This window comes from Amphichorda felina (genome assembly GCF_050947745.1).
Source record: "Amphichorda felina strain 45539 chromosome Unknown scaffold_1, whole genome shotgun sequence".
NCBI lineage: Eukaryota > Fungi > Ascomycota > Sordariomycetes > Hypocreales > Bionectriaceae > Amphichorda > Amphichorda felina.
Genome location: NW_028145049.1, coordinates 3,595,643 through 3,610,295, shown reverse-complemented (window position 1 = coordinate 3,610,295; position 14,653 = coordinate 3,595,643). Strand labels below are relative to the sequence as shown.

Genomic DNA, 14,653 nt, shown 5'->3' with positions numbered 1-14,653 from the left:
ACGTAGGTAGGGTTTAGATGCCATTGTTTAATGGTGGGGAGTAAAATTTTGGATAACATCAAGCGGGCATGGCACGGAGACAGTTGATAGATCAATAGTATTTTATTTGGTAGAAGCTCATTTGTAGTTCCGTCGTCGGACATCCCATGTGTTGTTACTGTGTCACAGCGTTAGCAGCTGCTTCCTCTATGCATAATCAAGTTTATTTCAAGTGAAAGCAAGAGGGTAAGGGTGTCAGTTCTCCAAGGTGAAAAAGTGTTCGTCACGATGAACTCAGATAGAGCTAATAAAGAAATCATCACGAAAATTGGGGTTGGGCATAAAAGAAGAAAAAAACAGCAGTCACTTACCATAAGAGTATCGTGAGATAATCCTCAAGTCTAAGTTGCTTACCTAGCCCGAACGTTAGCATCCGTCTGGCCAAGGCTTGTTTAAACAATGATGAAAAAACTGCCATGGTCTAGCTGTCATTGAGGTTAGCTTCAATTTCATGCCGTGTCGACGATCACTAGTTTAACGTACCGACCAAGTCAGATGTTGAATGTTTGTTCATGTCCCAGCAATACAAGATTGTGAGATCAAACAGTGTGAATACGTGATCAGCTCATCACGATGGCAGCATCAATGAGAATTAAACAGAAAATTCATTTTTGTACCTAGGTGCCGATGCGTTAGTCGACAATGTACAAACATCAAAGATTGATAGATTCAGCTCCAGCGTGCCACAGTCAGGTGACGAAGTGTCAACAAGAGTCCCCTCTGCCCTCCCACCACAAGGTTTGTACGCCTTGCTGTCTTAGGGATGGAAGGACAGCGAGGGTCGTTTATGTCCGCCCGTTCGTTCAATTTTTCATCATGTAAAGCGGGATGCTCGAGATGGGGAACTGGGATGTAATACCTATCCAAGTTTCTGGTCAGCGAAAAGGTCTAGACAGACGCAGGCAGTAGCAGAAAGAGGGTAGGAATCTTGATGTCAGACAAGGCTGAAACTAAGTTTGACAAACTCCACATTGTATATTAAGTATGAGGAATCCCTTTGTGTCGAATGGTTCATCACCCAAGATTGTGTGCGAGAAAGAAAAAAAAAAGCGAGCTTGACTAACCTTTTGAATTGAGACGCGACTATGTGCCGGCGTGTCAGAGAGAATCAGAATATTATCACTAGACTTAAGAAGAGTCAGCAAAACTCTTGCTCCATCTCGCGCGCAACATGACTAGGGATGGTGGACGGTAGCTCAGAGTAATTCTAGAGATTAGGTAGTCCCCATTGTTTTTGTAGGAATTGGATTGTTCATGGTAAAGAATTCATCAGGGCAAACAAATGTCGTGTAGACAAAGACGTCGACATACCTTTGTAGCAGAGACCAAGTCTGATGGCGGCAGAGCCAGACGCACTTGCGTCGTTGGCAGCCTGGACAAGGTCGAGAAGCTCGAGCTGTCAAAGTGAAGAAGGTGTGTTGAAGGAAAGAAAACCGAAAATTTCCTGGTGAGGGTAGATATGGCCAGCAATTCGCGCTATACCCTAACGGAGTCTAGCGTAATTTGACCCACCCAGGTGTGGCTGTGTGGCGGTGTATTGGCGGCATTCACCGGCGGACTCGGGGTGTGGCGAATCTTATCGCCGCCTGGGCACGTATATACGCCGGCTGAACCGCCTGCCGTCATCCTCTCTCCTCCATCCTTAACTTCCTCTCAGCACCTATTTGGAGGAGAAGCATAAAAATAAAACATCTCGGCATGGCGTACGCAGGCGCGATATGGGGTCCCGCGACCCTGCGTCTCCTGCGCGTGGCCGTGTCTAGAACCGCAACAGCGGTTCGGGCCAAAGTCGCCAATGTGGGCAAGGCCAGCGGCGAAGTCCAATACATCCCACTTCGGGCTGGACACTCTGGAAGACACCCCATTCATCCTGCAGCGCTGCTGAAGCAGCAGAAACGAAGCGCACGGTGGTTCTCGAGCGGGACTGCGAAGCACATCAACACCGTCGTTCGAAGGTACTTCACTTCCGGGCCCTCGGGCGCTCCTCGGCTCGATCGGTCGAAGCTCCCCTCGTCCAACACGTCGCGTCGTGTTGCGCAGTTCTCCGGACGGGCTCCATTTGCGAGCACCCTGCGCCCGAACCTGACCGGTGGTGCTATGCCCCGGACGGCTGGTGGATACAGCCTTGGCGGGGGAGCTCGGTACTTCTCCCATACCCCGGCCGCGCCGGCCCAGGTCGTCCAGAACGTCTCCCAGGCAATGCGGGCCTTCTTCCTGTCCGGCCAGAAGCTTCGATATGACGGCGTCAACGCTCGGGGTCAAAGCCAGTACCGCGCCGTGTCCGGCCTCGAGGACGAGGCTATGCGCAAGCTCTCCGCCATCCCTCGCTCGGCCCCCGGCGCCTTCGTCGACTTCAAGCTCAGCCCCACCGTCACGGCCCTGAGCCCCCTTGCCGCTGCCATCTCGGCCGCGCCTGAGGCCTATGGATTCAATGCCGAGGCCGTCCCCGCCGCGACCAACCTCAACACGGAGGGGTTTCTCGATGTCCTGTCTGCTGATTTTGGACGTGCCTTGCAGGATCTGACGGCGATTTTTGCTGATTTACGACGGCTGTCGGTTCTGGGGGATTTGCCCATTGTGATGGAGAATAATAACATTCTTCGGGTTCGTTTTCCGGGCGTCGACGCGGAGACTGTCAACAGACTTTGCGACGACATTGGAATTGGCAGGGGCGTGGTGGGCGAGGATCCCGGCTTCGATGCCGCGGCCGGCGTTCCCATGGCTCTCAAGTTCCCCTTTGCGCCAGACGTGGAGAAGACGGTGACGTCGCCCGGTGGTTCTACGCGGTCGCTCGAGGGGCACGAATTCGAGGATGTGTCGTCACTGGGCGATGACTCGTTCGTCCGGGATGCCTTTGCCGAGGAGATGGTTGAGAACCCCTGGCTGTCTGAGCCGGAGGGCTACGAGAGCATGTCGCCGCCACAAAGTTCCGGTGAGCGCTGCTCGACCGAATTTGAAGGCCTCGAAGGGATATATCGGTTCATCGAGGAATGCGACCGGGGCAAGGGGCGAGTTGGTTGACAGGGCGGATGATGACGTGATGATTTGAGCAATACGAGATACCACTGAGAGTAGTTGTGGAGGAGATATAACACACTCTTTTAGTCGCGAGCACCCAGATGGCACACACGCTGGGTCATGGGGGATGCCTCGATAGTCAGACAATACTATTTCCTAGTGTCATTCAGCATCTGTTCCTTATTGTGCATGCCGAGCCAACCCACAGCTGATTATGGGAGATATTCATGTCCATAAGAGCCCTTAAGGCCTTGTTGAATGCCGCAATACCTACCTAGTGAAAGACCTCCCATATCCCCCCCCCCTCCCCCAATGTAATACGGACGATAGAACTCCCGGGTAGTCACAACAACCCCACAATTCCCGGAATATACAAGCCGGCATTCGGGGGGATTTTGGCCGGGCTCGGGAGATGGTCGGACGCCGAACTGGACCCATTGCACGGATTTGGACTTGAATGATTGTTCGCAACTGTCGCCCATTATTCATCAACCCACATTCGGAGGCCGAGCAACGAATGGGAGCCATCCCAAGCAAGGTTTGCCGTCATTCATACTGCCTGTACGGAGTAAGTATGTCGTAGGCGGCCACTGGCTTACACGTAGGTATTGCCCTGGCCCGGTGCTTAAATACTGCCCGGCATCCAAGTTAAAGGATCCTCCCCCTTTTGAATTGATTGGTTGCATCGATTTACCAAAGACATTCCTGCAGACATGGCACCAGAGCTTCAAGATAACGTGTCTCGTGTCAAGAGGGTCAACGTCCTGGGAATATCCTTTGTCGGGCTGCGCGGTGCAGACACCGTGCTTCAATATGCCATCCTCCATGAGGGTTGGGGGGCAAGGCTGGTCGAGTTCCTCGGTGGCAGCATATTGAGCCCCAGCCGAGTAATCCAGGCGTCGACCGGCCAACTGTCACCGTATCATGCTGTCATCTCCTGGATGGCCTTTGGCAGCAGCTTGAAGCAGATCCTCACCATGCTCATTGTCTCCGAGCAGGACACGCCCGTCTCGTCCGCAATCCTCGTCGCCTTCTTCAACACCGTCTTCAACTCCCTCAACTCCATCTTCTCGCTGTGGCAAGTCACGTCCCAGGCGCCCGGCGACTCTAACCTGTCTCCCCTTGTCCTTGCCGGCACCGGACTCTACCTGATCGGAATCTTTACAGAATTCACCTCCCAGCTGCAGCGCACCTACTTCAAGAAGAAGCCGGCCAACAAGGGCAAGGCATACGCCCACGGGCTGTTTTCGCTGGCCAGGCATATCAACTACGGCGGCTACACCGTCTGGCGTGCCGCGTACGCCCTCACCTCTGGAGGCTGGTTGTGGGGTCTCGCCGTCGGTGCATTCTTCTTCCACGATTTTACCTCTCGAGGAGTTCCCGTCCTCGACATGTATCTCTCGGAGAGGGTATGTTGTGCCCCTCCCATTTCATCTAGAAAGATTGCAAAAAGCTAACCCGGTTCTAGTATGGTGAGCAGTGGAAGGCAATCAAGCAGCGCGTTCCGTATCGCCTGATTCCGGGTGTTTACTGAGACCATCGTTGAAGTGTACCTGTGAAGTTGAGGGGTGGTGAGGGCGGCGGGAGAGTTCGCTGCGTACCACTCATGGAAAGTAGTAGGTAACAAACGTGGTTTATTACTACTATTGTACCACTATATAGTATTATTATATTGTAGTAACTTTGAAAATTATATTAAACAATTCTTGACTCTTTTTATATCCGATATGCAGCCCCACTGTTAGTATTTACATGTAGTAGCAGTATGACGAAAAGGGCCTGACAAGACCCACTACATGCATACACCCATCGAACGATTGCCTCATCTTGACAGCTTCACCATCTCACATGGCCTTGGACGCAGAGGCTCGCACAGCGGTACAATGGCAACGAAAATGTCGAAACAAACGCCACCTCTCACGTGTGACCACCTATGTGCCGACCTCATTTCATTTGGCATGTTGCTCCAAGATCTGTCCACCAACACCACGCTTCTCGACCAGCGCCGCCCGACATCCAGGGATCGACGGTCGAGCCAGGCGGATGGAACACAACACCAGCAGACAAACCAGGTACATCCAACGGCCGGCAAGACAGACCAGAATCTTACGGATTCCCATTCTGGCTGATGTACATGTCGTCTTGTCCTCTTGGGAGCTCGTAGCTTCCCCGCATCCTGGTCGCCTAGGCCCCTTTCCTCGGCTGCGCCTGAGCTCTTGCCAAATTTAGGGGCGGAAGGAGAACACAAGCTGCTGAAGGCTTTTGGAGCACCACAGGATGGGAAGGGACAATTGGGATGCCAGGAAATACGGGAAGTTCAGGCCCATATCAGGTTCCCTGCCTAGACTGGCAAAGGGAAAGGACTTCCCTGGCATGTCGGGTATTTAACCTCCACGACCCCCCCACGGATCTGGATAACAACATCAACACCACCATCAGCTCTCATCACTCTGACACCTTTCTTTTCAATCTTTTTCTGGCAAAGCCAACCACTGGGTTTCCGTCGGGGTCTTCGGCTGGCCAGCCAGGTCGTTCTTAGGCCGGCCCGAGGCCCCCGTGGGCTTCACGAGCTCAACCACTACCATTGGTTCATCCTGTCCCCCTTTGTCCCCTCCTCCTAACCCACCGGGTCTCGCAGAGTGATTACACCACAAGCATGCCACGTCGGGCTGGTGGATTCCAGAGCCATCCTAGCAACACCATAAGCCACAGGGCTTGTGAGTGAGATTCATCAACGATTGCTTCATTTCCCCTTTCTGGTAGGAACGGAAATATAGGACAGAGGCAAAGACTTCATCGACATAACAGTGGAATGGAACGGAGAGTCGCACCACAGACGTCGCAGGGAGGGCCCCGTCCAGAGAGTCCGCGGTAACCTGGGACAATGTGGTTAGACAAGCCAAGATAATTATCGAGGGAATACTCTTGGAAGGTGGTAATTTCGAAGATGGAGGGGCCATGTCAAATACCAAGCGATCGCAACTAGGGAGAGAGAGATGGAGAGAGAGATAGAGGGAGGGAGAGGGAGAAGAGGGGTTTATACTAGCGAATATGTTGGTCAATATGCTGGTCACTAGGTATGCTCTGGCAAATAATACTCCTTGGTTAGACATACCAACCCTTCATCCAGAACTCTTCGCCATCGCTCGGATAAGCTACGCACTACTACTCGTAGTACAGATACCGAGAGATTGGCTCAGCGCCAGTTCGGAGGCACCCCGGCTTTCCCCCATGGCATCCAGGCTGATGACCTTCCTAAAGTGGTATTTGGTGGAGGCCGGCTGTTGACTCGGGATTACGGATCGACGCCGGGCGGCAGTTCATAGGCAGAAGCCATTAAAAGGGTCTTTGAACAGGCTCGCCAAGGAATTTGTTATCAACCAGAGATGAGGGGTAGACGACTTGATGATCACAGGGGAGGTGGGAGGGCTCCCCACCGTGACATGGTGCTCAGGTTGCAGCAGAGAATATAAGGATGAGGTCGGGGTCCCTTCAAATTAGTTACAGTTAGCACAACGGTCACCTCCATTGTGTTTAAAAACAATGAAAACTTCTTTGATCAGTCTTGTAGGCCTGGGCCTTGTCAACGCCAAGTCTACCCAGGGCAGCATCAACGTCTACCCCCCCAGTACCGAGTTCCCTCCCCTCGTGGGAACCTACGACGGGAACTACGTCTCGTGTGCCAATGCCAACTGGCCCCCGCCGGGCCCCGGGGGCAATGTCGGCCACGTTCTGAAGCCCCAGGCACCCGACAAGCACCTCCAGGCCGCCCTGGCCGAGGTCTCGCCGGAGCGCATCAAGGACATCATCGCCAAGCTCGTGAGCTTTGGGACGCGGCACACGTTGTCCCCGCAGAACGACACGCAGCGTGGCATCGGCGCCGCGCGCGACTGGATTGCGTCCGAGTTTGAGCGCTTCGCTGAGGAGTCGGACGGGCGCATGGTGGTGGATGTGCCGGGATACATCCAGCCGCCGGCGAACCGGGTGCCGGAGCCGGTCAAGATTAGCAATGTGCGGGCGACGCTGGAGGGTACATCGGATCCTCAGCGGTACTATGTGACCATGGGGCATTACGACACGCGGGTATCGGACCCAATGAACTGGTGGGACGACCAGCCCGGCGCCAACGATGATGCTTCGGGCGTAGCTGGTAAGTAGCACACGAAGAAGATGGGTGCGTTGGTAGAGACCCTGGCAAGGCTGACCGGATATCTTGCAGTTGCCATGGAGCTGGCCCGCATCATGGCCAAGCACAAGCACGCGGCGACGCTGGTGTTTGCGGCCGTGGCAGGCGAGGAGCAGGGCCTCCTGGGGTCCAACTTCCTGGCACAGACCTACCGCAACGCCAGCGTCAACGTCGAGGGCGTCATCAACGTGGACCTGGTGGGCAGCTCGACGGGGTCGCGGGGGGAGAAGGAGCCCAACACGGTGCGCATGTTCTGCCAGGGCCCGCCGCTGACCGAGTCGGACGAGGACGCGAGCACGCGGCTGAGCATTGGCGGGGAGAACGACTCGCCGGCGCGGAACCTGGGGCGGTTCATCGCCGAGGTGGCGACCAACCGGTTCACGGACATGAAGGTGGCCATGGTGTACCGGCTGGACCGGTTCCTGCGGGGCGGCGACCACCGGTCGTTCCTCGAGGCCGGGTACGCGTCGGCGGTGCGGTTCACGGAGCCCAACGAGGACTTTGCGCACCAGCACCAGGATATCCGGGTGGAGGACGGGAAGCAGTACGGCGACCTAGAGGAGTTCCTCGACTACGACTTCATCGCGCGGGTGGCGCGGGTGGACCTGGCGGCCATGTGGTCGCTGGCCAACGCCCCAGGGACGGTGAGGAACGTGACGGTGGACACGTCGGATCTGGGCAACGACACCAGGCTGCGGTGGGCGCGGCTCGAGTCGGGCGACGTTGAGGGCTACGAGGTGGTGTGGCGGGCGACGGATGCGCCACAGTGGACACACGCGCAGTTTGTAGGCAACGTGGAGGCGACGACGGTGGAGCTGACGATTGACAATGTCATCTTTGGGGTGCGGTCCGTGGGGAAGAATGGATATAGGAGCCCGGCGACGATTCCGTTCCCGGCGTGAGGGGGATATGTGGATGGCTGTGATGATGTTGGGGAAGAGAGGACGGAGTGAGTGGAGGGCGGTGTCCAGGGCCGAGCCTCGGTCTCCGAAGTGCCGGTGCACCTAACCCAGGTAGGTAGGTACATAGGTACCTAGGTACCTCAGGGTAGACCTCACCACCTTCCACTGCTCAGCTTATCCGTACTTCGTATCCGTACATCTACCTGCATTGGGAACAGTAATAGTTACTCCGAGCCGCCATTTTTCTCCCGACAGCTGAATTTGAAACCGGAACAAGGAATATTCAATGGAGCCATTGATTCCTGGGGGCATCCGTGCGGAGGTGGAGGTCTATGTCAATTGGCAAGTCGCCCAGTTTCCCCACACGCCGAACCTCGGCTGAGAGCTGCCAACGGGAGCTACATCGGCAACCAACAACCTGCCAACGTCGTATCATGGACAAATATCCGGAGAGACACAGATAAAAGGATTGCTCCCCCAAGTTGTCGGTCTTAGATCCCTTCGCCGCCATCATCCACCCTGAACCCCACCTTTCAACGACCATCCATCTTGCCCATCATGCCTGCCGGTGCCGGTTTCGAGTATCCTCCCGTCGAGGTGTCGTGGCTGCAGCGCGATGTGCTGCTCTTTGCCAACACCATCGGCGCCAAGGACGATGAGCTTCACTTCCTCTACGTGCGTCTCATGTCCCTTGGGCGCCATCACTGGGCCATCAGATAAACACTCCTGCTAACCCGTGCTCCAGGAGCTCCACCCCAGATTTGCCGTCTTCCCGACCTACCCCATCATCCTGCGTAGGGCCCTGAGATGCCTACCTAGTCACGAAACGCAACCGCTAACGAGCACACAGCCTTCAAGAAAGACTCCCAGGAGGTAGTCGACTTCTATGCCTCGCAAAAGGCCGTTAAGATCCCCGGCGTTCCCGACTTTGACGCCCGCCGCGTCGTCGACGGCCAGCGCAAGATCGAGTTCTTCAAGCCCCTGCCCACCTCCTCGGCCGGCCGCAAGTTCGAGTCGCGCACCAAGGTCGTGGGCGTCTACGACAAGGGCCGCCCGGGGTCCGTCGTCGAGACCCAGACGGACCTCGTCGACGCCGATACGGGCGATGTCTACGCCCGCGTCGTCGGCAGCGCCTTCTACATCGCCCAGGGCAACTGGGGCGGCCCCAAGGGCCCCGCGACTGAGAACTTCCCCCCTCCCAAGGGCAAGCAGCCCGACGCCGTCCTCGAGCACCAGACCACGGCCGAGTCGGCCCTGCTGTACCGCCTCAACGGCGACTACAACCCCCTGCACGCCACCCCGGAGCCCGGCGCCAAGATGGGCTTCGGCGGCGCCATCGTCCACGGCCTGTACTCGTGGAACGCCACCGCCCACGACCTGCTGCGCACCCTGGGCGGCTCCGACCCGGCCAACATCAAGGAGTACCAGGCCCGCTTCGCCAGCCCCGTCAAGCCCGGCGACAAGCTGGTCACGCAGGTGTGGCGGACCGGCGAGAAGCACGGCGATTTTGAGGACATTCGCTTCGTCGTCAAGGTCGACGGCGGAAAGGTCTGCCTGAGCAACGGCCGCGCCCTCATCAGGGTGGTTGCCGATGCCAAGAGCAAGAGCAAGCTGTAGGCGGGCTGTGGGAGCGAGTGTATCTATATATTTCTAAACGCAATAAAATGAAATCTGTATTAAAATGATTGAATTTAGAATTCCCGGAACAAATAACCGTGATCTTAGCGCTGTGTTGTTGTTGTTGTTGTTGTTGTTGTTGTTGTTGTTGATGATAGTCTGCTAGTCTACTAGGTATCCAGTACCTTGGTCGAATTCTTATTTGTGCATCTCATCATCCATTTGGCAGCCTGCTTCACATTTCACCGCTCCACCACACACCCTCTCACCTCACAACTCCATCTCATCCGTCTCACCCCAACTCCCAATGTAGCGCCTCGAAAATGTCGCAAACTCAGCATGTAGGGCAGCGGCTGTCCTTTGACGGCGCCGTTTGCACCGTGCGGTACATTGGCGACGTGGCTGGCACCTCGGGCGCCTGGCTGGGCGTGGAATGGGACGACCCCATGCGCGGGAAGCACGATGGCTCCCACAAGGGCACCCGGTACTTTACCTGTACGATACAATATGGATCCCATTCTTCTGCTTCAGAAGACACCCACTGATCTCTCGCCCAGGCGCATCCAACTCTCCCACCGCTGCGTCCTTTGTGCGACCCTCGCGCAAAGCCGACACGCCCCAGTCCTTCCTCGCCGCCCTCCGCGAAAAGTACGCCTCGGGCGAGGATCCCGACTCCCAGATTGTCATCTCAGGCAAGGTCGCCCAGGAGATGGGCTTCGACAAGATCCGCCGCCAGCAGGCCCGCCTCGAGGACCTCAAGGTGGTGATCCTCGACGGCATGCGCGTGGCCAGCATCAGCGCCCTGGGGGCGGAGGGTGAGGAGGGTGTCAGCGTACAGGAGACGTGCCCCAGTATCGCGCAGCTCGACCTGAGCCGTAATCTGTTTGAGCATTTTGCTCCTGTGGTGGATGTGTGTCGCCAGCTGGACAAGCTGCGCAAACTCAAACTTAGGTAAGTCAAGTTAGGGGAACACGGGCTCTGTGGCCGTGGGCTCGGCATACGGGGCCGTACTGACAAGCCTGGCAGTGGGAACCGATTTCAGGGGGTGCTCCAGGATGAATCACTTGTCGACTGCGATGCAGCTCTCAGCAGTGTTCAAGAGCTGGCTCTTGAGGATACATTGATGGACTGGGGCGAGCTGTGTTACATTGCAGGCAAATGTGCTTCCCTCACTTCCCTATGTGCCGGATCGAACCAGCTGTCGGTGCTTCCGCCTGTCGACTACTCGACGCTCACAACTACCTTGACCACTCTGAACCTCGAGTATAGTGACATCACGACCCTGGCTGACCTGAGCAGCCTCACATCGCTAACCGCCCTGCGTAATATCCAACTCAAGTGCAACAGAATCACCGACCTTGCGCCGCCCGGGGAGTCTGCCCCTGTATTTCCTCCATCCGTGCACTATCTAGATGTATCACACAACGAGATCCAGGACTGGTCCTTTGTCGACCGCCTGCCGACACACTTCCCTGGCCTCACGGGGCTGCGCCTCGCCCACAACCCCGTCTACCACACAACCGACGCCGCGGGCAAGGCCCTCTCCTCCGAGGACGCGCACATGCTCACCATCGCGCGCGCCGCGCCCCTCATGTCCCTCAACTTCACGCCCGTCTCAGCCGCGGACCGCGCCAACGCCGAGTTGTTCTACCTGTCACGCATCGCGAAGCAGCTCGCGGCGGTGCCCGAGGCGGCCGAGGGCACGGTGCGCGCGCAGCACCCGCGCTACGCGGAGCTCTGCGCCATCCACGGCGAGCCGGACGTGATCCGCCACGACGAGGTCAACCCGTCGTTCCTCGAGGCGCGGCTCGTGACGGTGGGGTTCCACTGCCGGGCCAGAGGGAAGAAGACCGCCAGGATACCCAAGTCGTACAATGTCTACTCGGTCAAGGGCATCGCGGGGAGGCTGTTTGGGCTCGCGCCGCTGCGGCTGCGCCTGGTCTGGGAGACGGGCGAGTGGGACCCCGTGGCCGGGTTCTACGACAAGGACGGGGACAGCAGCAGCAGCGGCAGCGAGGATGAGCTGGACGTCGAGGAGGTGCCGGAGCGGCAGCAAACGCAGGACGGAGGCGAGGGCAAACCGGGGCGGTGGGTCAAGAGAGAGGTTGAGCTAAAGGACGGGCCGCGGCAGTTGGGATACTGTGTTGACGGCCTGGATGCAACCATCCGGGTAGAAGAGTGATGATAGACCAATGACAATATCTCGGATCACGACAGTTTCAAGTCTCGAATGGGCAGCCACATGAAGCAAACACTGCTCAGCATCAAACAAACAGCAAACTCGAGAGGAGGAAAGGAGAAGAAAAATTCACTATCTCGGTCATGGACGCCTCTTTGACTTGCTGGAGAAGATGCCCCTGTTCCCCCAAGTCCTCTATAGTCGGCCAGCCCTTCACAGCACCCATGGCTTCATCCAACCCCCGATTCTTCATCGTCCGTTCCTCCACGTTCGATGGGGACGACATTTCTCACCAGCCCAACATCGTGCCTCTTATCCCTGCTGACCTGCTCCCCAAATGGATCGAGATACAGGGCGTCCCGCGCCAGCTGACACTCGACCAGACGGCCGGCATGACCAACCTCGGCAGCTTTGCCGCTGCGGGCGACGAGGTCCTCTGCCTGAGGTTCCTTAACGTATACCAGGGCGACGGCCCTGCGCAGGTGGGAGACTGCGAGGATCGTGGTAGGCCCAGCACCACCACGGCTAGCTCAGGAGGAGGCGAGGGCGTCCAGAGCATCGGGGAAGCTCCCTCGGCGACGCCCCCCAGGGGCACTACCACCAGTAGTAGCAAGACCTCGCCGCCAAAGCAACCGGTTCTATCTCCAAGTCAGCATGGCCGCGATATTGGAACACCCAGCAGCGGCAGCAGCCTGAACATTTCTCGTCCCGGCCTCGCCTCGAGCCAGCACAACCTCGGCAACAGTCCCAGCTCGGCAGCATCGCCGCCTGAACCTGCCCAAGGCCAGCCCCTCCCCCCTGGGGCCACCACGAACCCCGATGTGCCCCCCAAGTACTGCCAGGAGTGGTGCCATCACGGGACGTGCTCCAGGGGCGACTGCTGCCCGCGCCGGCACGACATGCCGCAGACGAGGCACGGCCTGGCCGAGGTCGGGCTCGTCAACTTCCCGCCGTGGTATCCGGGGGCGTGCTTCAAGCGGCCGCTGGGTGCGAATAAGAAGAAGGGGAAGAACAACAAGAAAAAGAAGACGACGGTGACGATGGAGGCGAAGAAGCCTCTTCGGGGGGCGGGGGCGGGGTTGCGTGTCAAGGAGCGGTCTGGGCTGGGGCAGAGAGACGAGGGGACCGATCTGGACTGGGGGACGCAGATGGAGAGGGCGATGGAGGAGCTCAAGCTTGGGAGGGAGGTGGTTCTTCGGGAGAAAGCTGGCGAGTCGGAGGCGAGGCGAGGGTTGGTCAGCGGTGCAGGGGAGCCGTTGATTGACTTGTGGTGAAAGAGACTAGGATCGTATGGGTAAGCAGCTACCATGCAGGAATACGCCCTGGCACCATAGGGCATTGCAGAATTACGATAGGAACACTGGATGATGCATTGCTGGGAGACCGGGTATTAATAATGATCTATCTTCGTATTGCCGCGAAGGGCTATGGGTTGTAAGATATAAAGTCAAGGCCCCGACTGTCATTCCTCGGTCTTTGTGAACTTGGAATGATTCGTTCGAAATCGCAACAAGACGACTCTTCACTTACGATTATAATAATATAAACTTGTCTAAAAAAAGACAAGATGCCCCAGGTTCAGAACAAGACGGTTGGGCCCATCGGCTTCGGTCTCATGGGTAAGACCTGGCAACTTCACAACAACACCCTTCGCGATGCAACAAGCAGCTAACTCAGCTTACATGGAGGGCTTCACTTGGAGGGCCGACCCTCTCGCCGTCAACCAGGCCATCAAGGCGCTGAAGGCAGCCGTCGAGAGCGGCGCAACCTTCTGGAACGGTGCCGAGGTATGCGGCACGCCAGAGTACAACAGCATGGCGCTCCTCAACCGCTACTTTGCCAAGTACCCCGAGGATGCCGAAGAGGTCACCCTCACCATCAAGGGCGGCGCCGACTAGGCGACGATGATCCCCCAGGGGTCGCCAGAGATGATTCGCAGGTCGGCCGATAACATCCTCGCCCAGCTCGGCCTTAAAAAGAAGCTGGACATGTTTGGCCTTGGCTGCAGGTATCACTCGGTGGCTCTCGAGGCGACGCTAGGCTCTTACAGAGGGAGTACGTTGATACGGGCAAGATTGGCGGCATCGCCCTATCTGAGTGCAGCGCTGCTACGATTTATGAGGCGGCTAGGCACGTTAAGGTCGCGGCCGTCGAGGTTGAGCTCAGCATGTTCTCCTGGGACATCCTCACCAATGGCGTCGCTGTGGCGTGTGCTGAGCACGGGATCCCGATAGCGGCATACTCGCCAATTGGACGAGGCGTGAGTTTCTGGTGGTTTGGTGGTTTCCTAGACATCAGCTGACAATCGGGCCTCCTTACTAGATCCTCACCGGCAGGTTCAAGACGGCGGCTAACGCCGAGTACCTGGGCATGATTGGCAGCTTCCCCTGATTCCAGAGCGATGCCCTCGCGCACAACCTCCAGCTCGTGGACAAGATCCACGCCCTGGCAGCCAGCAAGGGCTGCATGCTAGCGCAACTGGCCATCGCCTGGGTCCGCAGCATCAGCAGCCGGCCGGGCATGCCGACCGTGATCCCCATCCCCGGCTCCACGACGGTGTCAAGGGTGCGGGAGAACTCGACGGTGGTCGAGCTGAGCAACGCGGAGCTGGAGGAGATAGGCAACGTGCTGGAAGGCTTCGAGACGGCGGGGGCGCGGTATCCTCAGGGTATTCCGACAGAGCTGTGAGGAGGCTCAAGAGAGCGGCAGCGA

At 57.4% G+C, this 14,653-nt stretch overlaps 8 protein-coding genes across 8 annotated transcripts; all 8 read left to right on the top strand.

The window, feature by feature from the left end:
- Positions 1–1,737: 1,737 nt before the first annotated feature.
- Positions 1,738–3,060, top strand: ACO1O0_001175 (uncharacterized protein; the record flags this gene model as incomplete). Its single annotated transcript, XM_083190666.1, has 1 exon — positions 1,738–3,060. One exon carries the CDS (start codon positions 1,738–1,740, stop codon positions 3,058–3,060), a length of 1,323 nt encoding a protein of 440 aa, XP_083054525.1.
- A 710-nt stretch (positions 3,061–3,770) lies between these two features.
- On the top strand, positions 3,771–4,591 carry ACO1O0_001174 (uncharacterized protein; the record flags this gene model as incomplete). The annotated part of the gene is made up of 2 exons (XM_083190665.1): positions 3,771–4,466; positions 4,526–4,591. 2 exons carry the CDS (start codon positions 3,771–3,773, stop codon positions 4,589–4,591), a joined length of 762 nt encoding a protein of 253 aa, XP_083054524.1.
- A 1,852-nt stretch (positions 4,592–6,443) lies between these two features.
- ACO1O0_001173 (uncharacterized protein) lies at positions 6,444–8,145 on the top strand (the record flags this gene model as incomplete). Its single annotated transcript, XM_083190664.1, has 3 exons — positions 6,444–6,450; positions 6,629–7,207; positions 7,277–8,145. The coding sequence occupies 3 exons, from the start codon at positions 6,444–6,446 to the stop codon at positions 8,143–8,145; spliced, it is 1,455 nt and encodes a 484-aa protein (XP_083054523.1).
- A 558-nt stretch (positions 8,146–8,703) lies between these two features.
- On the top strand, positions 8,704–9,762 carry ACO1O0_001172 (HotDog domain-containing protein; the record flags this gene model as incomplete). Its single annotated transcript, XM_083190663.1, has 3 exons — positions 8,704–8,820; positions 8,891–8,939; positions 8,996–9,762. The coding sequence occupies 3 exons, from the start codon at positions 8,704–8,706 to the stop codon at positions 9,760–9,762; spliced, it is 933 nt and encodes a 310-aa protein (XP_083054522.1).
- A 323-nt stretch (positions 9,763–10,085) lies between these two features.
- Positions 10,086–11,944, top strand: ACO1O0_001171 (uncharacterized protein; the record flags this gene model as incomplete). The annotated part of the gene is made up of 3 exons (XM_083190662.1): positions 10,086–10,257; positions 10,320–10,713; positions 10,789–11,944. 3 exons carry the CDS (start codon positions 10,086–10,088, stop codon positions 11,942–11,944), a joined length of 1,722 nt encoding a protein of 573 aa, XP_083054521.1.
- Positions 11,945–12,165: 221 nt separating this feature from the next.
- Positions 12,166–13,215, top strand: ACO1O0_001170 (uncharacterized protein; the record flags this gene model as incomplete). Its single annotated transcript, XM_083190661.1, has 1 exon — positions 12,166–13,215. The coding sequence occupies one exon, from the start codon at positions 12,166–12,168 to the stop codon at positions 13,213–13,215; it is 1,050 nt and encodes a 349-aa protein (XP_083054520.1).
- A 293-nt stretch (positions 13,216–13,508) lies between these two features.
- Positions 13,509–13,839, top strand: ACO1O0_001169 (uncharacterized protein; the record flags this gene model as incomplete). The annotated part of the gene is made up of 2 exons (XM_083190660.1): positions 13,509–13,560; positions 13,619–13,839. 2 exons carry the CDS (start codon positions 13,509–13,511, stop codon positions 13,837–13,839), a joined length of 273 nt encoding a protein of 90 aa, XP_083054519.1.
- A 30-nt stretch (positions 13,840–13,869) lies between these two features.
- Positions 13,870–14,629, top strand: ACO1O0_001168 (NADP-dependent oxidoreductase domain-containing protein; the record flags this gene model as incomplete). The annotated part of the gene is made up of 3 exons (XM_083190659.1): positions 13,870–13,949; positions 13,994–14,201; positions 14,339–14,629. The coding sequence occupies 3 exons, from the start codon at positions 13,870–13,872 to the stop codon at positions 14,627–14,629; spliced, it is 579 nt and encodes a 192-aa protein (XP_083054518.1).
- Between the last annotated feature and the right edge of the window lie 24 nt (positions 14,630–14,653).